The 25,409-nt window shown below is 34.6% G+C and overlaps 1 protein-coding gene across 2 annotated transcripts; it reads left to right on the top strand.

Annotated features, from left to right (window-relative positions):
- Positions 1-1,435: 1,435 nt before the first annotated feature.
- Positions 1,436-24,883, top strand: LOC127847655 (perlucin-like protein). Of its 2 annotated transcripts, none has more exons than XM_052379710.1 (5): positions 1,436-1,494; positions 22,933-23,027; positions 23,490-23,580; positions 23,934-24,159; positions 24,726-24,883. In XM_052379710.1, the coding sequence occupies exons 1-5, from the start codon at positions 1,476-1,478 to the stop codon at positions 24,751-24,753; spliced, it is 459 nt and encodes a 152-aa protein (XP_052235670.1). In that variant the 5' UTR covers positions 1,436-1,475; the 3' UTR covers positions 24,754-24,883. The 2 variants fall into 2 exon arrangements, with proteins under 2 accessions (XP_052235670.1, XP_052235669.1); XM_052379709.1 differs by lacking the exon at positions 1,436-1,494 and adding an exon at positions 17,083-17,235.
- Positions 24,884-25,409: the final 526 nt, after the last annotated feature.

The following is a 25,409-nucleotide window of genomic DNA, read 5'->3' as shown; positions in this document are numbered from 1 at the left end:
TGGGCGTCATTTTGTCTCTTTGAACAGTTTTGTTTAAGTGTTTAAAGTCTCTATAACGCTCAAAATCAACGAACAGTTCGTTAAGTATTTCGTAAAATAAAGTTAACACCTTAACAATCAGTTTTTTTTATAGCAATAGCCAAAATTTCAACGCTAGATGTACTAGTATGATTACATAAATTTTTGTAGATACAAAATGCTCGTTTTTATTTATTTGTGGCCACAATTAATATATCTATTCATACGACACACGAACACCATTTTAGTGTTCACGTGTCGTATGAACAGATATGCAGAACAATAATAAAAACGAGCAGTTTGTAGGTACAAACATTTATTTTACCAGACCACATCTGACGTTGAAATTTCGGCAATTGCCATAAGGAACACTGATTTTTAATTGGTTAAGTTTATTTTACGAACAAATGTACGAAATTTTCGTTGATTTTGAATAGTAATGTTACTTTAAATTCAGTATGTAAATTTGTATTTTCAGAAGAAATGTTAAAACATGTGCTTGTTCATATTGTTAATAAAATTTGTGTCACTTTTCAATGTTATTCTGTACGTTATTTTATTATCACCTTCGTGCTTACTTTTGTATTATTAGGCCCCATGGCAGCAGGTGACAATTGAAAACACATTGACAAAGACTATATGAATGAGCATTGCAGTTGGATTTTGGTTTGAAATGGGTTAAATGATCAAGTATTGGTTAAAAAAGGCCTAGTTTTCGGGTAATATTATAGTCAAGAAACTGGTCGGTTTTTTGGCCACGATTATGGTTGGGAAAGTGGTTAATTTAGTTGCAAAAGTGGTTGGAAAAATGGTCGGGTTTTTGGTCCAAAGTGGTCAGGAAAGTGGTTGATTTGGTTGGGAAAACGGTCGGGTTTTTGGTCGGAACAGGTCAGATTTTGTTAGAAAAATGGTCGAAAACCGACGTCGGGATGACGTCGGAAAATGACGTCTAAAAAAAGTTCTAATCGACCATAAGTCTGACGGTCACCCGACGTCGGAACCCGACGTTAATCTGACGTCCGTCGGACGTCTTGTGTCTGCTGGTTAAGCATTGGTTTAGACAAACAGTATGATCGAATGTTATTAGTGATTGCCTTGTCGCTTATTAGATCTAGATACATATGTCAAGACATAATTAAGATGTACTTGATTATTTCATGTTTGAAAGATTCTAATCAAAATAATGCACGGTACATTATAGTCTTGCGAGTTAACTCATTTCAAATTAAACGATATATATAATTCGTATTATAAACTTAAACAAAATAAAACTATATGCCCTATTTCAAATATTTCAGATGTCCTATTTCAATATTTCAGACATGTGAATATTGACAACAGTTACTTGTTTCCTTATTCTAAAGATACACTCTTGAATCGTGATTGACCTGAAAAACCAAACCTTAAACGTGTTATACTGGCAGACGGACCACCAAGTAGTAGAGTGAAAGAGTGAAATGAACCTGGATGTAATTGGTAAACGTTTAATGTATAGCACTTCGTGACTTTCAATTTCTCGTTTTTCTTTATCAATGAACCAATTCTATCTCTTGTAGTTTATGTAGGTCAGTTTGTACAAGTAGCTTGACACATAACACACACTTCGAAATGATTGCTAACACTTTCTTCAACAAGAACCACTCCCGAAATTTATGTTTCATTTATAATTTCAATTTTACTCTATAATGCATTCAAAGAGTTTACTTTAATTGAAACAATAATTACTGTAAAAGTTGTGCTACTGTACAGTATGCAGTATTGTGCATGCAGCTTTTACGTGCGTAATTATAGTAACTTATATTGTTTCACATGTAAAACCGACTTTGCTGAGATGCTCCTTTCGCTTTACTTTAATTCAATGTTCTTATCTCTGATTTTGAGTTATTAAAGTGTTTTACTAATCAAATTGATTTCCTTCCTAAGAAACACCTAACAAGATAACATCAAACTTTAAAAACATGAATATCAGTTCATATTGTTAATTGTTAATTTGAACAACACAATCAGACGCTAACTAAAACAAAGAAAAAGTAAAAAAATAAGTTAATTCAAAATTGTATTTAAAAACACACACAAAAATTATCTGTTTATTTCCATGACTGATATGAAATGTCGTTCAAATAAAAAACAAAGAGTTAAAAAGCTACAGTACAAATAGATAACGGAAGCGTTGTCTTTACGCCAAAGTTGTACAGAAACAACACTCACTGGGGGCTGACGAGGTCAAAGCGTAGTCCGTTTCGCTACGAAGTCGGGTATATGTTTTACAACGAAAACATTCTGTTCATACACATGACATCGAAGAACGGATTAGTGGAAATTTGTGTTTAAAGCATGTAAGATTCTGCTTTTGTAATAATAAAACTCTGAATTTAAGCACAATGACATTTCATAGGTCTGTTAAATCAAATTATGATTCAACATGTGTCTGGTTTATGCGTTAAACATTAAATATACCGCTGATTTATCAAACCGAAGTCAAGTTTCAATTTAAAAAATGCAATTAAGGTTTACAACTATGTTTGATTGACACAAGTTTACAATTTCCATATTGATGTATGTATCGTTAAGCCACTGGTGTATTTAGAAATGTGTAGGGTGACCCAGTTATCAGAAATAAAGGCTAAATGGTATTATTATGTATGATAATGTCTCTGAAAGTATACGTATATGCCTCGCTACGACAACGCTTTAGCGTGTATGCGTTTCGCACAGAAGTCGTATTGGTTATCTCTCAAAGGCAAACAATAAAGAAAATGTTTTTTTAATATAGAGTCATGGAGTGGCTTGATGTTTCCTTTGAGAAAGAGGTAGTAAAACGACACACCATGATCCGAAGCGCACAGTCGGCATGGTAATGCGCATTATTATGATATAATTAAATTCACGACTAGGCCAAAGGAAACTATTAAAATCGAAAATCCATATATAAGACGACAGTTGAGAGTCGAGAACCTAATGTCGTCGGTCTCAATAAAAATTACGCATCTGCACCTTGTGTTAATCCCTTATACGTTCTTTTGGATAGAGACCGGCGATAGGTTTTTAGCATACGGTATTCTTTATCAAATTACATTCGATGCTCGTTATGTCCAACTCACTTATCTCGAAACTCTGCTTATGTCAAAGTAAATCCCATGTCCCAACTTCGATCCTTCTTTATCTCATACGGATATTGATTTTTAAATTGTATATATCAAAGCGCTTTTCTTGACAATCGGTTATCGCCAACTAATTTTGAGATGAATTTCATGTTTGTATACATGATTTTACCTGTAAAATCAACACCTGTAACTGCTGTAAGGTATGGAAAGTAGGACCCCAATTGCACAAATCCGCAATTTCATAATCAATGTATTGTTGTCAAGGTGTGGCAGTGGGTTTCTGTCACGGGTTATTGTTTACGGCGTAAATGACGGCCGTTAATTTACCTCGTGTTACAATGCGGTTAAGGTCTAGTCTCTCTATTATGCCGGCGGAGCCCCGTGCGTGATCAGGCATCTACCGGCATGAACCGGGGCCCAACCTGGATGAACCGATGCTCCACAAGGATGAACCGTGGACGACCGGGGACAACCGGGGCTCCACCGGGAAAATATTAAAATGTTTAATACCTCCGAAATGAACCGGGAGTCACCGGGAAGGCCCGGAAACGAATGGCGTGGCACTGGGAACAACCGGGACTGCATTGGGACAACCGGGACGGTACCGTAGCTCAACCGGGGCCCAAACAGACCCCGGCAGAACTACGGGGAGCCTGGTGAATGCCGACAGAGTCCCGGTATAGCTACGTTACATAAGTAAACAAGCGCTCTGACGGTGCCGTCCCGGTTGTTCCCGATGATGTCCCGGTTGTTCCCAGTGCCAAGCCGGTCGTTGCCGACCCGTACCTGTGACTCTCGGTTGATCCCGGATGTATTAAACATTTTAATACTTTCCCGGTTGAGCCCCGGTTGTCCCCGGTTTAACCGGGGCGTTGCCGCCGCTTTGCCGGGGTCTGATGCCGGTAAAGCCCCGTTGAGTGCCGGCGTAATGACGTATGATGAAATGGCAGTCTGCAGTTACTGCAAACTGCATGTGATATGTCCTGAAAAGGATACAGAGACTTTTTTAGTAGTGTAGCGCGAGCCGCCGACTACCTGAGGCTGATTACAAAGAACAATGAATTAAAACTAATTTTTCTCAGGCTACCTGCCTTATGATTGGGAAATGAAGAGTAATTGAGTCGCCTTAAATATATACAATGCGACCAAAAGAGGGGAATCGATGTCTTCGACCGATTTCCTGAGGCCGCCACCGAGCGCTATTTTCGCGGCCTCACAATGCCGATGTTCCTTCCACGAATCCTCCGGCTTCCGTGAAGCTACATGTCACCGCCTCCGTGAGGCTACTGGCTTCCGCGAAGACACTGGCTCACGTCACCCCAAGGCCTTAGGTGAAGCTTCCGTCACTGCCTTGTACGACGTCCGTAGATTCCAACCCTCTCCAAGAAACAGGAACTCTGCAGCCCGGGCAGCACCGTTTAAAGCTTGAAGCCAACGTAAATACCCAACTGCTCCAGAATACTGTTCTTTTAGAGTAACGTCCCTTTTCTTCAGATGTTGATCCGCTCGCATACACCGGAGGACTGCCCCAACCAATCTGAACGCATCGGACAGTGGGCTACACCACACCGTCTCTCTGATGTACGTAGGCGGCCGGCATATTGGATTTGGAACTACTTTAGAAAACAAGATGGCGGCCTTCTCGTAAAGAGGAAAAATTGAAATGTGTCTTTTAGCTCGTCTTTTTCAAGATAACATTCTTTAAGTAATAATTTAATGTAGATCTGTGAATTCCCAAAACGTACTTAAAAACTTGTTAAAATTTAAAGATGCCATTACTGACATACTGATAGGAGTACTTATAGTATTGACATCGAGTAAATTTAAAATTAAATCGACTGTTTTCGTTGTATTTTGAATTTTTGTGAGATACGAGGATTGCTTACATAAACATGATAAAGTATGAAACACATCACTCATTGTATGAGTATGGATGGCCGAGTGGTCTAAACGGTAGACTTTTACTCCATGGGGTCAATGCGCTATGGTTCAAGCCCGTTTGAGGGTTACTTCTATATTTTTATTCAATTTTATTCTTGTCTTTTTTATTGCAGCTTTTTAGATCCAATGTTTGCATTTATCAAAATAGCATAGAGTCTATAATGAAAAAAAAAATTTGGGGAGTTCTTATGTTATAGTTAGATTTTGTGACTTATCAATTTAAAGTATTTAATAACAAACTTCAATACATGTCTAATCTGTGAAAACGTCCCTTTGAAATTGCTAGTTTTCCTCTTACATGCCCTTGTATTTTAAGATAGAATACTTTCCTCTCCAGAGGAAAGAGGTATGGGTTTAAATCCCATCGGGGGCTTCAGAGGATGATCCATTTTGAGACAAATGTTAATATTTGCTTTAGTGTATCCCAAAATTAACCTAATATTAAATATATAACTGTGAAAGATAATTCAAAATAATGTTTGTTTCTATATACATTGTGATCCATGGACATGAACATTCAATTATGCAAGAAACATGTATGATTTAAGGGAAGAATACGACAGCAAACTTAGAATGGACATTTATTTTAGATTGTTAAGTAACTAAAACTATAAATGTTGTAAAGCTTGTCAAGTTGTGTATGTCGTCCTTGCTTTTGGACAGCAGAACAGTTAAGGCATAAATGATTACTCTTTTTCTTTAGAATCAACATTGATGCATTATTACTTAAGCAAAGTTGAACTTTAAAAAAACTCTATGAATTGGGAACTGAATTTTTCATGTTTCTCTGCTTTTTATTTACCTGTCATGAACATAATGTTACTGGTGAACAAATGCCTTCTCTCTTTACACTTTACAAGGAGATGGTGTTTTTCATAAATATCCAGGTTAATTTGTATAAATACTGGGTAAGACCTCGTAACATATTTATATACATGTAAGCAATACATTTATGATGATGACATTATGTGTTCGCTGTAAATTTACAGAGAAAATATACTACAGCCGCATGTCAACAGAGTTGTTAAAAGGGCATTTAGACAGTATTGTCCCTGACTTTTGCCCATTTTGACATATTCTTATAAACAAGAGGGCCACGATGGCCCTGTATCGCTCCACTGCTAAAAAAAGGCTAAAACAAATATTTCTTAACATGTGCAAATACTTAAATATAGGCCCTATTTAAGCACATGAACAATTTTGTGACCCCCTGGGCTGGTTAAAATTTAACCCCAGGGGCATAATTTGAGCAAACTTTGAAGAGGACTACTATACCTCACTACTTACAAAATGTGGTAGCCCTTGGTCCTAGAGTTAAGGATAAGAATATGTTAACAGTTTTCACAAAATAAGCAAGATATAAGCGTATATAATGTTCAATTTTGTGACCCGTGGGTCAGGGTCAAATTTGACCCAAAGGTCATAATTTGAACAACCTTGGTAGAGGACTACAAGATGTTACCGCATACCAAATTTGGAAGCTGTAGTACATATGGTTTCATCGTAAGATTTTTAAAGATTTCACAAAATAGGCGCTTCATAAGCGTTTATTCAATTTTGTGACCCCAGGGGCAGGGTCAAAGTTCACCCCAGAGGCATTATTTGAACAAATTTGGTAGAGGTTTATTAGATGCCACTACATACCAAATTTGGTAGCCCAAGGCCCAATGGTTATGAACAAAAAGATTTTAAAAGTTTTCACAAAATAGGCCCCATATAAGCGTATGTTCAGTTTTGTGACCCCCGGGCAGGGTCAAATTTGACCCAAGGGATAAAATTTGAACAAATTTGGTAGAGGACTAAACACTGTATTATGTGAATTGGGAATAAGACATCAAACTGGGAATGGACATCATTTAGGTGATTTTCTCAAACAAGACTTTTCATTTCATGATCTACATATATTTTTGTAATATATTATCTATAATTTAAGCTTAATAAGAAATTTTCCATGACTTTTTCATTGACAGTGATTGAATTTTTATCATTTAAATTGTATTTTTAAAATGTGTCCATGCGCTGCATTGACACAGTTTCATTTCATGAGGATTTTTTTTTAAATTAATATAAAATCCAGTTTTGAAGAAAAATCAATTTAAATGATGCTATTATATATGCAAGTATATGTTTTAATCATAATTTGTAAAACTAGATAAATACAACAGATAAAACTGCATATTATGCACTTTTGATAAAACACAATTTATTCCCAAATTGATATCTTATTCCCAATTCACATAATACAGTGTTACTATTAGATTTCACTACATACCAAATTTGATAGCCCTAGGCCGGATGGTTATGGAAAAGAATATATTTGAAGTTTTTACAAAATAGGCCTTATATAAGCATATGTTCAATTTTGTTACCCCCCGGGGCAGGGTCAAATTTGACCCCAGGGATAAAATTTGAACACATTTGGTAGAGAACTATAAGATGTCACTACTTACAAAATTTGGTAGCCCTAGGCCGAATGTTTATGGACAAGAAGTTTTTAAAGTTTTCACAAAAAAGGCTCCATATAAGCGTATGTTCAATTTTGTGACCCCCAGGGCTGGGTCAAATTTGACCCCAGGGGCATAATTTGAACAAACTTGGTAGAGGACTATAAGATGTCACTACATACCAAAGTTGGTAGTCCTAGACCCAATGGTTATGGACAAGAAGGTTTTAAAGTTTTCACAAAAAACTAGCCCTTTATAAGCATATATTTAATTTTGTGACTCCCGGGGCAGTTTCAAATTTGACCCCAGGGTCATAATTTGCACAAACTAAGAAGAGAACTATTACATGTTACTACATACCAAAATTTGGTAGCCCTATGCCATACAGTTATGGACAAGAAGTTTTTTAAGTTTTCACAAAATAGGCCTTATATAAGCATATGTTCAATGTTGTGATCCTCGGCGCAGGGTCAAACTTGACTCAAGGGGCATAATTTGAACAAACTTGGTAGAGGACTATAAGATGTCATTACATACCAAATTTGGTAGCCCTAGGTCCAATGGCTATGGACAAGAATATATTTGAAGTTTTCACAAAATAAGCACTTTATAAGCATATATACAATTTTGTGACCCCCTGGGCAGTTTCAAATCTGAACAAACTTGGTAGAAGACTATAAGATGTCATTACATACCAAATTTGGTAGCCCTAGGTCGAATGGCTATGGACAAGAATATATTTGAAGTTTTCACAAAATAAGCACTTTATAAGCATATATTCAATTTTGTGACCCCCGGGGCAGTTTCAAATTTGACCCCATGGGCATTATTTTAACAAATTAAGAAGAGAACTATTACATGTCACTTCATACTAAATTTGGTAGCCATATGCCATACAGTTATGGCCAAGAAGTTTTTAAAGTTTTCACAAAATAGGCCTTATATAAGCATATGTTCAATTTTGTGACCCTCGGGGCAGGGTCAAACTTGACCCCAGGGGCATAATTTGAACAAACTTGGTAGAGGACTATAAGATGTCATTACATACCAAATGTGATAGCCCTAGGTCCAATGGCTATGGACAAGAATATATTTGAAGTTTTCACAAAAAAAGCACTTTATAAGCATATATTCAATTTTTTGACCTCCGGGGCAGTTTCAAATCTGAACAAACTTGGTAGAGGACTATAAGATGTCATTACATACCAAATTTGGTAGCCCTAGGTCCAATGGCTATGGACAAGAATATATTTGAAGTTTTCACAAAATAAGCACTTTATAAGCATATATTCAATTTTGTGATCCCCGGGGCAGTTTCAAATTTGACACCATGGGCATTATTTTAACAAACTAAGAAGAGAACTATTACATGTCACTTCATACTAAATTTGGTAGCCATATGCCATACAGTTATGGCCAAGAAGTTTTTAAAGTTTTCACAAAAAAAGGCCATATATAAGCATATGTTCAATTTTGTGACCCCCGGGGCAGTGTCAAATTTGACCCCAGGGGCATAATTTGAACAAATTTGGTAGACTACTATTAGATGTCTCTACATACCATATTTTATAGCCCTAGGCCCAATGGTTATCAACGAGGAGATTTTGAAAGTTTTCACAAAATAAGCCTTAAAGAAGCAATTTTCAATTTTGTGACCCCCGGGGCAGGGTCAAATTTGACCCCAGGTGCATAATTTGAACAAATTTGGTAGAGGACTATTAGATGTCTCTACATACCAAATTTGATAGACCTAGGCCCAATGGCTATGGACGAGAAGATTTTGAAAGTTTTCCCAAAATAGGCGTTAAATAAGCAATTTTCAATTTTGTGACCCCCGGGGCAGGGTCAAATTTGACCCAGGGGCATAATTTGAACAAATTTGGCCAGTGGAGCTAAAAACTGATTCTTTGTTTAGCGTGCAAAGGGTATGGAGGAACATTTGTTGGTGCCTTTTAAAAAAGTTGTTTCATTGTGTGGAAAATTGAGTTAAAAAATGTATACACAATGCCTAATATGTGGCAAATTCCAACAATGTCTGTGGTTTTTCATGTAAAAACAAGAGATGTGTTTGTCAGAAACATAATGCCCCCTATTGCACCGCTTTGAAGCCCTATATTTCACCTTTAAGGATGACCTTGACCTTTCAGTACTCAAAATGTGCAGCTCCATGAGATACACATGTATGCCAAATATCAAGTTGCTATCTTCAATATTGCAAAGGTTATAGGAAATGTTTAAGCTTTCGGACAGACAGTTAGCACATATAAGTTGGTTTTACAAATTCACTGAGTGTAAACATTGGGCACTTATATAGCTCAAAGTGACTGGGAAACAAATTCTTGTGTTCTGATTTACACTTGCAAAATTCAAAGTAAAGAATGGTAATTGTTCTCTTATTGCCAACAACTGCATAAATCTTAACATTGTAAATTGGTTGTTTTGTCTTTATTACTACTTTTGTACATTCTTTTGTATTGCCCTCTTTATATTAACTTTCAACATGTATATTATATCCAGTAATTGTAGATATCAGATGTTTTGTGATGTAAATGTGTAGGGTTCTTGTTACTTTTCACACCCATTTCCATTTCATAATGCCTTAACACTGATATAGGATATTAGTGATTTTTGATTATTGTATTTATGTAAACTTATTCTTAATGCTGATGAAAGTGTCATCCTTTATTTTCACAAAGATCCTAGTATCATCGGTAGTGTTTTTTGTAAAGAACTTGAAAATTGTATTAAATGGTTAGTGGATAACAAACTGCCTTGGAAAAACTGGATGTTTAGTGTTTGGTTCCAAAAGGAAATTATCTAAACTTCACTATTTTAATGTAAAATGCAATGATCACACTATTGTTTCTCAATCATCTGTTGGAAACCTTGGTTCAATATTCGAAGCTGATCTTTCTGCTACATCTATTGTTAATAATATTATTAAAAAGGTGAACTGAAGAATAAGATTCTTCAGGGGCGTAGCTAGCATTTTTTTTGAGGCCTGAATATGTTATATATATATATATAACCGGAATATATATTACTGTTGTTCAAATAAGTCATCAATAAAGTATTTGTACGTACATTTAAATGTGATGACAAGATAGTAGTAAACATTGTGTAACTAATGCTCTTTATTAAAGAGTCTTTAATAATATATGCTAATTACTATTTGATCTCAAGACTATAGTCTCAAGTTTAAATTAACGATATTTTTATGCGTATTAATGCCACCATTTTTGTACATTTTCCACCCATCTATAGGGCCCCATTGGAAATAAGTTGCAAACCTTTCATGGGACATCCTGTGGTATATATATTATGTCTTGATTTCAACATCTTGTAACTACTTGTTATTTCAGATTTCTTCCAAATACACTGACTATTTACTTGTAACTGAATGTAAATGATTAACTTTGACTGTGATATTCAAAATGTGATATATCAATGCATTGTGATCCAAAACCTGTGATAATTGTTTTCCAATTGCTAAATGTTCTAAATTGACTGTATTGTATGATCTGTACTTGTATGACATATATATACATATGCATGAATCAATCAATATTTAGAAAAGTGTGACTGACACTGTTTCCAGACATATTACAGTTAAATTACTTCATGTCAGTAATGGCAGTCAGGGATGGAAAATATCTTTTTACAATTGTTGCCTGCACTGTCGACCATATTTAGTGCTTTTGTTTCTCATCTAAAGAGTAAAGACCCAAAACCATGGGCATGCCTGTGATATGTATCTTAAAGTTTCTTAAAAGATAAATAATATAAATTTTAACAACACCACTGCTCAGTTTTAACATTTCCAGTACAGTATGTCTTTTTTTGAGAGGCCATTCTGAATTGAGTTCATTTCCAAGGGCAAAGTTATGCCTTAATATATTAATATTACCAAACTGAACATTGTTACACTGTCCCTAATTTTAATGGCACTTGATTGTTTAAGGCTTTGAAAAGATAGTTGCCTGGTCGGGATAACAACATCTGGATAAATGCCTAGGATAAAATATAAACAATATCTGCCAGAAGTACTGTATGGTTGCCATCATCAAATGTACAGAAAGAATCGTTTTTGAAATTCAATCAAGCCCCACTCATTCCATTCCATGAAACCTTTCAGGTGTCTCAATACTGATAATAGCCCCACTGAGGGCCTTATGGCTATGGTCCATATACAGTTTGTGACTGCCTGGCTGGTCACTATAATGACATTGGGACCAACGTGGAGTTTACTATTTCTTATATTACACGGAAGAGTTTTCTCTGTACCATTGTACAGTGTTGTACGATTGTTTATGGTATAGAACATAAACATATTGATTAAATCTCAAAGATTGTTGCCGGCAGCCGAACATCAGCAATTTTGCAATGAATATAATTTAAGAAATACTGATTCTTTTAAGTTTGAATAATGTTGTTGTTTTCACTTCAATAAACAACTAATTGGCTTTCTTAACATTTTATTAAAATTTGAAAATTTTGCATGCAATAATATCTAATTTTAAACATTAACATTAATGAATATTCTATTATATTACTCCTTAAAGATATTGGTCCTTATATATCTGTATTACCGGTTGATTTAGTGCAAATTTATTGGTGTGTAACCCGAACTATATTTTCGGTGTAATATCTTCCGCCTAGAGGCGTTAGACATATCCTTCCACCAAATACACCCGAGAGACGATCGCCGTTATGGCGGAATTGTCCGAGGAGTCCCGATCGTGCCCCAACTTGTCTATTTGCAAGCCTTTTATATACTGGCGAACAGAGCGCCACCTAGCCAACGGAAAGGCACGATCCGGAAACTACCGACGTTTCCGAATTCCCTCCGCACTCTACGGAAATTACCGATCAGCATTTCTACTTCACTTACACAGAAACTAGCCGAATATATATGCAGGGGTTTACTAAAAACATTCCTTAAATATCAAATACTTTTTAAATGCTTAATATATTACTTTTAGCCATACAATTAACTTACTTTATGAAGAACAAGTTACAATTTAATATTGTTAACGTGGCAAATGTAAAACTAAGGGAGGTAATTATACTGTAGCTGTGAAGAAACGCAAAGCATATATTTCGACTACGAATCCTTTCGTTATAGTAGCCTATACATTATATTTGTACTTCGTAGCACAACAAATACATACTCTGTGCGAAACCTATACATAAAGCGATTTGTAATTTTACTGTCGAAACAAAGCCTTTGACATATTAAAATACATGTTCGTAACCTGTTTTGTATTTTAAAATGTGTAATGTACAATGAATCAAAGTAACATGTAGTTTTATTTAATTTAAGTAACCGTAATTGGCAATTTTTACATAATAAACACCGTATGCATTGCTTCAAATCAAAATATTTCGATTTTAGCACAAACTAAATGTAAAGGTTGAAACTACGCACATGTGTTATTAGTTTGTTATTGAAAATAAGTACCTGACTTTACTGGATGTTCCGTTCTCTAATCCATAAATACCAGAAAAGATGAAACTCGCCTGATTAAGTAGTGTATGTGCACAATGTTTTCGTAGTAAAACATATACTCGACTTCGTAGCGAAACGGACTACGCTTTGACCTCGTCAGCCCCCAGTGATACTAGGCATAGCTTGTTTTATGTATGGGCCGTGCTCTGTGAAAAAAGGCTTTTATGCATGAGCCTAAAGTGCCACCCCAGAGTAGCCTGTGCAGTCCGCACAGGCTAATCAGGGACGACGCTTTCCGCTGTTTTGATCTTTTTCGTTTCACGAAAGTCTCTTCTTAGCAATAATCTAGTTAAGGCGGAAAGTGTCGTCCCTGATGAGCATGTGCGGACTGCATGGGTTAGTGTGGGACGACACTGTAATTTTACAGTTTAATCGTGACTGCTCACCATAGATAAAATATACATTCATAAAAAAGAACCATCTAACGAATATCATCATCATCATCATCATCATCATCATCATCATCATCATCATCATCATCATCAATATCATTATTATCATAATGATCATGATAATCATCATGATCATCATCATCATCACCATCATCATCATAATCATCATTATCACCATCATCATCAGTATCATCATTAAAATAATCATCAGCAGCAGAAGCAGCAGCAACAGTAGCAGCAGAAGCATCATCATCGTCGTCGTCGTCATCAACATCATCACCGTCATCGCCATCGTCATCGCCGTCGCCATCATCATATTTACAACATCTTCATCTTACACATCAATGAAATAACAAATGCTTCCCCAAAAAAATGAAGATAGGTCCAATTTCTTGCAGAAACTATTTTATCAGAATTTGATATTTTCAGAACATTTGTTTGTTGTCGGTCAGGTCCGATGTTTTTTACGGAAACTTCTAACACTGAAGGTTACACTACAACAGACTAAACTTGATAAAAGTGTCCGAACAAATGTAGCAAAACTATAAACTGCCTCAATTTGATTCCTATAGATCCTGTAGGAAGTTCGTGTGTTCTAAAATAACCCTGCCCGGCGCGTACCGTTTTACCACTTGAACCTGCAGTGACCATGATAAATGGGCTGGCGGCAATATTCCCTCCTATGTTGGGTTCAGGTTACCTAAGTATACTTACAAGTTCATAATGTAGGAGAGGAAATAATACAGCTCGCAATCGAATAGGGAAAATGATCACTATGTTGATAATAGCTTTACACATGTTATCAATAAAATACACGATATATAAACAAACAATAACGAACGTTTAAGTATTAAACGCGTATTAATATTTAGCTAATGACATCGGCTATGATTCTATACTCTGCTTCAGAAACTGGCATCTGAATTTTGGTAATGACTTTATTGTTTTTCATTTGGTTTTATTGTACTTTTTATCCTTAATATATTCGTTCTTAGATTTATTACCTTACCCCTTCTTATCTTTCCACAAGCGGACCCCCATTGTGTAAGCCTACTAATTGAATTCGCCATTCATATATTGTTTCATATTCTTCCCTCATTTACTTATAACACTAACTTGTAGGTTACCTTAATTACAGTACAACACTTTTACACATATTATTAAATACTTTGTTTTTATTTTATCATTATCACCGAGAAAATTGTGTATCATGCGCTCATCGGATGTGTTCACGTCGAATCATTATATCTGTTATCTGTTAGGGGAGGTGTTTCAGAACTTTGAGCCTATTTACAATTTTCTTCCGATCATACCGTTGTACAACTAAACGTAGTAACAACGTATTGGAAACGGAATGGACGTACTATGAACGTATAGGTCGTACTAAGGTCGAGTTAGGAGCGTGCCAGAGCGTAGTGCGATGGGACCAAAATTACCTGTAAGAAGCCACACCGATCGAGTCCGTTTCTAGTCCGTCTAATCCGTTCTCAGACAGACCGACCCCGTCAACACAACGTCTCAAGTACGATCTTGTTTCGTGTAAATGAATAGAAACTAAAAGATAAGTTCTTACAGCGTTTGCAGCACGTTCTTTAAGTTCTCAGTAAGTTCTTTGTACGTTGTATTTGTTTTAAGGAATTCGCAGTAGGTTCCAAGTAAATTGTACTCGTTCAATGCAGTAGTTACAACGTTCAAACCGTAAATACAATACTTTCAGACAATGTACATATAAATAGAGGTCGTTGTCTGTCTAAAAATGCATCATTTGTGATATTAAGTTGAAACATGGACAATCTTGGAGCTGTTAATTTGTTTAATGTTGGCTTCCTGCAATGTATGTAGGAAGCAGAGCAGCAATATAATGTTTTGTTTGGCCGAGAAAGAAGGCGGAGCCGACACAGATCTTGTTGGGTGATAAATTGGTTAAAACCAGAGAGAAGAATAACCTCGGTCATTATCATCAGCTGAGGGAAGAGCTCCAATTGTACAGATGTACGTCTGGTCGGCTCAAAGCGTGAAATATAAATGAGAACTGGCAGGAACGCAGTCGGTTTTATAATCGCCGTGCATAACGTGCCTGCTACTACGTTCTCAACGTACTAAGGACGTAGTAGGACGGAGTGAGAACTGCATTTGGACGAGTTACCAACGAATAAGGAAGAACTGCGTACAAACGTGATCGAACTGGCTGAGGACAAGCTCGGTCTGACTGTAAACGGTATACCTACGGGGACAATGGGAAACTTGACCCGATTTGAACTGGCTAAAGACGGAATGGCAACGGGATAGGACGGGATAGGGATATGGACTCCTTTTAACAGATATAATTATGCAAATATATCCGAAAAAACATAACTTCATTATTTCTTAAATAAGTTTTTTAAATTACATGTAATACATAATTCCATGATACTATATATGAGCCACGATCTCGGAAAACGGGACTTAATGCATGTGCGTAAAGACTCGATAGCGCAGGCTAATCAGGAACGCCACTGGCCTGATACTTAGTATGCATGGCTATGAAAAAGAAAATCTGAAATGAATTATGATCAGTGGGTACTGACGTTATCGAAATATCAATGGCATAATAACAAGTGTGGTTTTAATCTCCGTATAATGTTTTAATATTGATAAGAAATGTATGTAAAAAGTATAAAGTGCAATATCTTTTATAATTATATGTTTCTTTGCAATATATTCTCAAAGAATAAATGGCTTGCATCAAGTGTTTTGATACGAAAACGAACTGGCATGGCCGTATCGTCTACACTGTAATGCTATTGGGGGAAATACGAAATCTACTAAATATCAGATTTCAGTCACAACGTTTTTATTGTTGGAAACTAAGATAAGTAGCTCTCGTGTGGAGGTGTTATGGATACATTTTTGTGTCATAAGGTTATCCGGGGCGTATGAATTCACTACTAACGTACTAAATCTTGCCATTTCATGTTCACTGGAGATGGGACGAGTTGTCAAAGTCGTTTTAGGTCAATTGTGCATGTAAAAACATAATGCAATCACAATTGAACTTTTATTACGTGTTGTGTTATTTCATGTGATAGACATTCGTGATTATTTTCATTTAATACGTTTTTTTAATACTTATAAATATTGATAACTCATTACGAAAAATAAGTTTTGCATGTAAATGTAAAGTTTGATTTGTTTCAAGCCACATTACTTCTCAAAATCATAGAACATTTCGTACAATATTTCGTACAATAAAGTTAAACAATTAAAAACCAGTGTTCCATATGACAATTGCCGAAATCTAAACGCCAGATGTGGTCTGATAAAATAGATGTTTGTAGATACAAAATGTTCGTTTTATTATTGTTTTACATATTTAATTCAATTTTAATTTCCCGCAACGATATCTATTCATACGACACATGAACACTAGCATGGTACCATTTTGGTGTTCGTATGTCGAATGAATAGATATACTTGCGGGGAATTAAAATATAATTAATTGTGTCACAAATAAATAAAAACGAGCATTTTGTATCTACAAAAATCTATGTAATCATACCAAATCTAGCTTGTAATAGTGGCTATTGCTATATGGAACACTGATTGTTCAGGTTTTAGCTTTATTTTACGAAATACTTTACGAACTTTTCGTTGGTTTTGAGCGTTATAGAGGCTATAAAGTAACTGACTTTATCGTAATGTAAAACCGACATGTATTCCTTATCATTGCAACTAGACTCGGTCAACATATAAAACTGTGTAAAACTGTCTATTCGCATTCTCTCCTTAAGGTAAATACAAAATGGTTAAAACGTTTTTAACAGGATTGATCTTGCTGTGGGGTTTAGGTAAAGGCATTTTGTATTATACAATTACTTTGAGCTTATTTTTTGCCTGAAAACGATCTTCTTAAATATATTTGAAATAATTATATAACAATGATAATTATAATACTACAATAAGCAATAGAACAAATTTCTCCAACAGCTTAATACGTTTATACAATAGCAAATAATATTTTTTTTACAGTGAAAACTATTTTTGCTCCTTTTTATATAATGTTACACTGTGGACACATATCAAAATGGCTAATTTGTTAGAAATGCTTAGAATTTTTTATACTGGCTTGAATCTGGAATAGTTATATTTTAGTTAATGTTTCTCAATGGTGTTTATATTGTGTCCAAATGTTTTATCTAAAAATATGCAGGAATGAAAAAGTTATTGCGATAAATGTGGCTAACAATGTCAGGAGTGTAAGGAAAAAGTTTGACATTTTAAAATTTATTTTAACTTCACAGCAGCAGTACAAACATATTTGAAAACACACCATATTGTCCTGCATATTAAAATTATGTTATTTGACTAATATTTAATTGTCTTCTTCTACATTTTATTATGACTGTTACATATATTGTGGTCACTTGAAGACACACACACACCTGGAGTAAAAATTTACACAATTCACTAAAATTCAACTTGACATTTTATATACTACTGTTTCATTATTTTCATGTGAGAGTTAAGAAGTAACAATTGTATCGGATTTAACCAGTGCAAGCTTCGTCATAAAAACGTCTGTTTATTAGAAGGATGACCACATTTACTAGTATACCCTCAAAATGTCAGGAGTGCAAGATTTGGAATCAAACAATGATACATTTTAAATACAGAATAAAAGTTAACCGTTTTGCACATTTTGTATTAAACCAACAAAAAGTTAACCATAACAGGTTATTTAAGTTCACAAAATCCACTTATCATTGATATATATCCCATTTTTTAAATGTTAGGAGTGTAAGATTTTGTTCAATATGATATACAGTAAATTAAAATTTCAGATACGGTAGGGATGTCAACGAATATCCGAATATTCGGTTCCGCACCGAATATTCGAATACTATTTTCCGAATCGAATATTCGGAATAAAAAAATATCAAAATCGAGTAATTTCAAACAAACATTGTTAAAAAAGTTGTCCCTTGTGTCACAGTGTTTATTCCAGTAGGCGCGATAATGCGTCGCTATGGTGATGACAGTCATAAATCCTGCTAATTGCCTTCCTTTAGGAAACTTTAATTAACCAAAGACAGTCACTTTGTGTCAAAATGATGATAGGCGCAAATCGATCGAATGTCTCGAATTACATTTAAAATGATCAAAGATTAAATGAGTAAAGAAAAAGCCGATTTGGTGTAAAAAGCAAAACAAATAATAACTTTTGCAAACGATTTTTGATTGACATAAATCGCGTTCTCCAATCGAAAATGGTTTTTTGTTTCTCTAATTAAATTGAGTAAATACTTATCGTATGGTTATGAAATCAAATGTGCTGCTCACTAGGGCAATGCCAGAGCGTAATACTGGTGAGAACCTCGCGAACAGGTTAACTGACTGTGTTTCCGAGTTCGGTCTAGACGGGAAGATAGACAATTTCTAGATCTAACTGTTTTGTCATGTAAGTTTTTTGTCGTCGTGTAAATATTTCGTTTCTCGCTCTTTTATTGATGTACAATATTAAAAATTCAAAAACAGTTTTTGTCATTAAATTTTAACAATTGCATCTACCTATAAACAGTCTCAATATCAAAATAAACAAAAGTCACCAAAAATTATCTAATTTATATGAACGTGTTTAAATGTTTGACGTTTTTAACACTAAAGGATAGTTGTTACCGTTCAAATCCCGCAAGAATGAACCCACATACCTTCCAGTTCGCCGAATCCACTACCCATCTTCCTTTCAATGAAGAAAAAATCCGATTCATTTGTTCGATCAAGCTTTTAAACAAATATTCACGAATATTTGATCAACATCTAGTAAAAATAATCAACTTCAAATTAGCGCCGGCAACGCCGTGACAATATTTAGTCACTTCCGGTGAACTTCCGGTAAAAAAAGAAAGTAGAAATCATGGAGTAACATGGTACGGTAAACAAAGTTGATTTTGTTGTTGTTTTTTTTCTAACAGATGTTGACCGAATATCCGAATATTCGTTCGGAAGTATGACCGAATATTCGAATACCAAAATCGGTATTCGTTGCCGTCCCTTATATAAATGTCTGTAAGTTGATTTATTTGCTCACATTATGATTTTAATTTCTCAGTTAATTCACTTGACAAGTAAATCCTAAACTATTTAATGCCCAGGACTTCTGAGAACAATAACATTTATTTCTAATTAGGAAGGAAAGTCCGTCATTCAGTAATTGTGTGTGATTTTTTGCAATGAAAATGGTGAAATAAAGTCATATAATGACCATTCTTTGAGTTTCACTTACCAGAATACATAACAACAGATTGACTTAAGTTTCAAAGGCACATATTAAAGGTTAGTGTGAAATCTTACACTCCAAACATATTTACGAATTAAAGCACTTTTAGACTGCTTAATGCCTCAATTTTGTCTTGGAAAATATGCAAATCAATTTATAAGAAGGATGGTGTCACTATCAGTCATATTAGTAAATAAAACAAGATGACCCAGGTTCTTGAATAACACATCTTAAGACTATACACACTTATTAATGTACAATCTGATGAAAGTGTATTATTCAATCCTCTCACAGCAGGAAGAGCAGATACATTTAGTAATATTTTCAAGCTTAAATGTTGCATTTACAATTGTAAAATAATTTCTGTGAGATTGTACCTGAATATCAAAATAATCTAGCATTTAAATGTTAAATTGACAAATTTTAGACCAAGTTTTATATGAATCACTTAAAAATACTTTTTACAATGTTTCTTTTCTTTTATAATGGAATTGATACCTAGCATTCGACCGAGGTCTATAACAATGACATTTGTAAGATGAAGAACTGTCTTACCAACATTGAAGAAATTCAAATGATAAATGATACCTCTAGAATGATAGACATCATAATTTTGCAAGGATTTGACCTAGTGACCAAGTTTTGACTTTGCATTCATGACCCACTTTCAAATTTGGCCCAGATTATAAATTAGAACATGCAGTAAATGGTTAATTCAAAATATGATATGAACATTTGTTTACCAAGTGTTTCTACTGTCTATGATATTTTAAATCATTGTGACTGTTTTTAATGGCAAACCTTGACCTAGATGTTATGCATATAATTCTGACTAAGTGTTATGAAGATCACAACTATTCACTAGAAACTGTGATCTCAGCACATTGTTCAAGTGTGTCTGTGATTTAACCTTGTTACATAGTTTCACCCACACAATCATGCATAAGCTTCCAACTATAAAAAAATGCCATTTTGAGCACGATCAGGTTCATATTGATAATTGTGAGCTCTGTGATATTTTCCAATGTATTGGCCAAGTTTTTAACTTAAGCTCACAAAGTCTCACAATATTTTATTGAAAATTAAATTAGAAAAAAAGCCACCAGATTTAATGCAATGATTTTAAAGTCTCTATAACGCTCAAAATCAACGAAAATTTCGTTAAGTATTTCGTAAAATAAAGTTAACACCTTAACAATCAGCGTTCCTTGTAGCAATAGCCGAAATTTTAACGATAGATGTGGTATGATTACATAGATTTTTGTAGATACACAATGCTCGTTTTTATTTATTTGTGGCCACAATTAATTCCCGCGAATATATCTTTTCATACGACACACGAACACCTTGTTAGTGTTCATGTGTCGTATGAATAGACATGCAAAACAATAATAAAAACAAGCATTTTGTATCTATTTTACCAGACCACATCTGGCGTTGAGATTTCGGCAATTCCCATAAGGAACACTGATTTTTAATTGGTTAAGTTTATTTTACGAACAATTGTACGAAATTTTCGTTGATTTTGAGTAGTAATGTTACTTTAAACAAAAAATGCAGCCCCAAGAGAGTAAACAAACTAATCATTAACAAATTATCATCGATGTAGGGGATCCAAATTAGCTCACCTAGTATAGAACTTTTTATGCTACTTTAATGTAGCTAGTAAGAAAAAGCAGGCAGCACAGAGAGGAAAAAATATAATTAAGATTTAAAAGTCTATGAAGATGTAACCATTATATCAGATTTCACTACCACAAATATATTACATTTAATCAAAATATGGCTGGCATGCCATGGTAGTCAATATTTGTTGCAGGTATGAAATATTCATCACAAGCTGGCAAGTGTTTGGTCGCGAAATAACTCTTAAAAATAAAAACACGGACCAAATTCAAAACTGCATCTTTTTTTCAAAGAAGGTAAAACAATTTATGTTTGTTCCATTTAAATTTGCATTTTGATTTTTAATCGATCCCGTGCTTTTTTTATCCAAACTTGTCAGAAAAGAAAGTTTTTTGTTATGCCCGGGTAGGGTGGAATATAGAAGTTGAACTGTCCGTCAGTCCGTCAGTCTTTGCGTCCGTCCGAAAACTTTAACATTGCCCATAATTTTTGCAATATTGAAGATAGCAACTCGATATTTGGCATGGATGCGTATCTCATTGAGCTGCACATTTTGAAGGGTAAAATGTCAAGGTCATCCTTCAAGGTCAAAGGTCAAAGGTCAAATATATGGCTTCAAAGCGGCGCAGTAGTTGGCATTGTGTTTCACGAACACCGCGTTTGTTTAAACATGTCAGGAGTGTAAGATTGCTAAGCTTTTGTTGAAGCATAAAAGTACAATTCAAATGCATGATTATTTTGCTAACATCTTGTAGCAGTCATGTTTCACCAAATGAGCAATGGATAAATGCTTTTTTAATAAAGATAATTAATTACATCAAATTAAATCCTTCTATTAGGAGTTTCAAAATATACAATTACTGAAATAAAACAACTTGTAATTTGTAATGTGTTTCTTACTTAAAGTGTGATTGTGACATATATAGTTTTAAAGTATGTGATGTCTTGCAGCAATTCAGGTCACTTCAATGTACCTGAAACTGCAAAATGTGTGCTTATGTTGAAAATGTCAGGAGTGTAAGATTTTAATTAAAGTATATGGTCTCAAAAGGAAATAAATTTTAAAACATTGTCATATTCCAGTTACTCCAATGTTGTGTATTGTTGTAACCATAGGACTGAAGTTTTCTTTAAAAGTTGTTTATACATTGTGTATGCTGGTTTAATAACATAATCATATCTTTTTAGTATCATAATTTAAATAAGATTGCTGATTTCTATAAAAAAATGCATATTTTTTTATCAAAATTTAAAGCAAAAACAATTGTTTCTTGTAAAGGTAAATACCACTACATGTAAAATAAATAATTATATTGGCTAAGTAAGACACATTATGTTGCCTGATATACTTTCATTATAGATGTGTTTTATTGTTTTTTTTAAATAAATTCTGTTTCATAAAAGTTGAATAAAAAAATAATGGAATAACTTTTTGCCACCAAATAGAATAGATTTCTGCACTTTAATATCTTACAAACTCACTGGAACCAACAGATATAGGATGTTTCAAACTTTATTTTCAACTCCCATGGTGACATTTTTAGCCATTTTTTAAGATGTGCAATATAATATTTCCTTCAACAAATCCCCTTGATTACGTGCTGTATGTTATATTGTAAATATATATTCCCGTGTTTTAAAGCACATGCCAGCGCACAGTGTCCGAACGGATGGAAAACATATGATACCAGTTGCTACTTGTTCGGACACACACCGTATTCCTTCCATGAATCACAGGTATTTCGAAACATTAGTAGTTTTTTGTCCTCTTGACTCATATTCACCATCCCATTCCTAGAATTGTTTAAAGTATAATAATATTTTCAATCTGTTAAGATCTAATAGTATAATAAAGTTGAATGTGGCATTTGATGCAAAACCTCAAACTACACAATTCTGTATTTAGAACAATTTTTTTATCTCATTGATAACAGTAATATATATGTATGTATTCAAATACTGAACATATTCGTCTTGGCTCCTAGTATATCGATTGCAATAGGCTCGACGACACACATATTGCTAATCCTAATTACAAATCCAAATTCATTTTAGGATAAGACGCAATTAAATGAACAATAATAATAATGCTCTTGGACAGACTGGACTGCGGTGTGAATTGTATGATAATGCAAATATAAATATATGAGTTTGATACTAGTCTCATCGCACACACATGAATTCCTACTCGTATTTCAGGTGTTTTGTCTTCATTTTGGGGCAAGTCTGGTCAACGTTGAATCCTACTACGAAAACATGTTTATACGTGGGGAGTTGGTGACTCTTAAAGGTATATTTGCACAATAGAACAAGCTAGTTGTTACACATTTTTCGGTAGCATACATATATAATTGCATATTATTTCAAAAATATTTTTCTAGTGATTGAATTTTGTTTGAAATCAACATCTTGTGAACTAACGTTTGGATAGTTTGCTATCGTCACAATGTCACACAAACCCACTAGGTGTAACTGCAATATTATTGCAGTACGTTATACACTGCAACACATAGTTAACACGTTTGCATTATCTTAACTCTATCAAACATCGATGTGAATATTTTTCTAGAATATGTCCATTTAATTTTGATTAATAATGATGATACAACAAATAATTCATATCTAAATTCTCATTATGTCAAGCTCCACAACACTGGATGGGTCTCACAGACGAGGTGACTGAAGGCATCTGGACATTTTACCCGTCCGAAAAAGTTGCCACCTTCTTAGATTGGAGCCATCACTTGATTGATTGGCCGCAACCCAACGACGGCCTTCGCGGAAACTGTGCTGCATACTTCGAGGAGCATGACTACCACTGGGTTGATGAGCCGTGCAGCAGGGAATTCAATCCAATATGCGAAATGCCGTACGTGGATGTATTATCTCTTTATTGTAGTTAGTAATTATATGCGCGTGTTCTGAGAAAACTGCACATAATGCATGTGCGTAAAAGGTCGTCCCAGATTAGCCTGTGCAGTCCGCACAGGCTAATCAGGGGCGATATTTTCCGATTTTATGACATTTTTCGTTTAAATGAAGCCTCTTATTAGCAAAAAATCAAATTTAGGCGGAAGGTGTCGTTTCTAATAAGCCTGTGCACACTGGGACACTATACGCACATGCATTAAACCCAGTTTTCACAGAATGCGACTCATATGCGAAGACGATAGACACGACTGCATTAATATCACAACAAAGATTATGGCATAGCGCTAAAAATTAATTTAGCACATTGGTGACATTAATGTCGATCTTTCTTATGATACAGATTATCATTGGGATTTTTCAATAGATCTAAAGGTAACGAAACCTAAAAACTTATTTGTTTTCATTCGTCTACATAGTCACAAAAGGTTAAAGGTTCAGTGTAAGTTGGACGAATAAAACATATTGTGCTGTACCGGTATGTTTATTTTCTTGATTATATTTCAGGGTCAACCATCCTCATATTGTAGGATAGTGCACCGTCAAAGAAAGCCTCTACCAGCAATTGATTCTTCACCCTTTACAGTATTTTCTGTAACCACATTGAACGTGTAATTGTCGATGTATTTATCTTCTTTAATAATCAGCAAAACCAAAAATGAAAAGGGTACAAAGCTATAAATATACATCAAGTCTAAACACACGTGAATTGTTCAACCAATTGTAATCAAACATATAATTTCCTTTCCTATGGTTAGATTTTACACTTTGGAATGAATTTTCCATTTAAATATCTCACTTCATGAAGGTCATGGTCCTGTAAATCATTAGCGATGCGGTAATCTGGTGTTCCGAGATTTACAAAACCGGTAAAAATCACGCAAATTATTTTATAGATGGGAATTCATTACCAGCTTGATAATCATGCGTTACCAATTTGTTCTTAACTGAAACATGTAATTCGCATCGCACTAATGCATTTATCCCTGCGAAGGATTTTTCTAGAATACAATTTATATACACACTCACCTAACTGCATCTATTATTTTATTTTAAATACCACTATAGCATGCATTTCCAAACAAAGTACACCATAACTACCATAATGATTTTTATTAAAATAAGTACTAAGAATCTGAGTAAACATGCAATGCGTTCTTGGAAACAGACAGCAGTGCATGCATTTAGTAT

Source organism: Dreissena polymorpha, chromosome 10, assembly GCF_020536995.1.
Source record: "Dreissena polymorpha isolate Duluth1 chromosome 10, UMN_Dpol_1.0, whole genome shotgun sequence".
Classification (NCBI taxonomy): domain Eukaryota; kingdom Metazoa; phylum Mollusca; class Bivalvia; order Myida; family Dreissenidae; genus Dreissena; species Dreissena polymorpha.
Note: the sequence above shows the minus strand (reverse complement) of the source record. Positions and strands in the feature narration are given on the sequence as shown.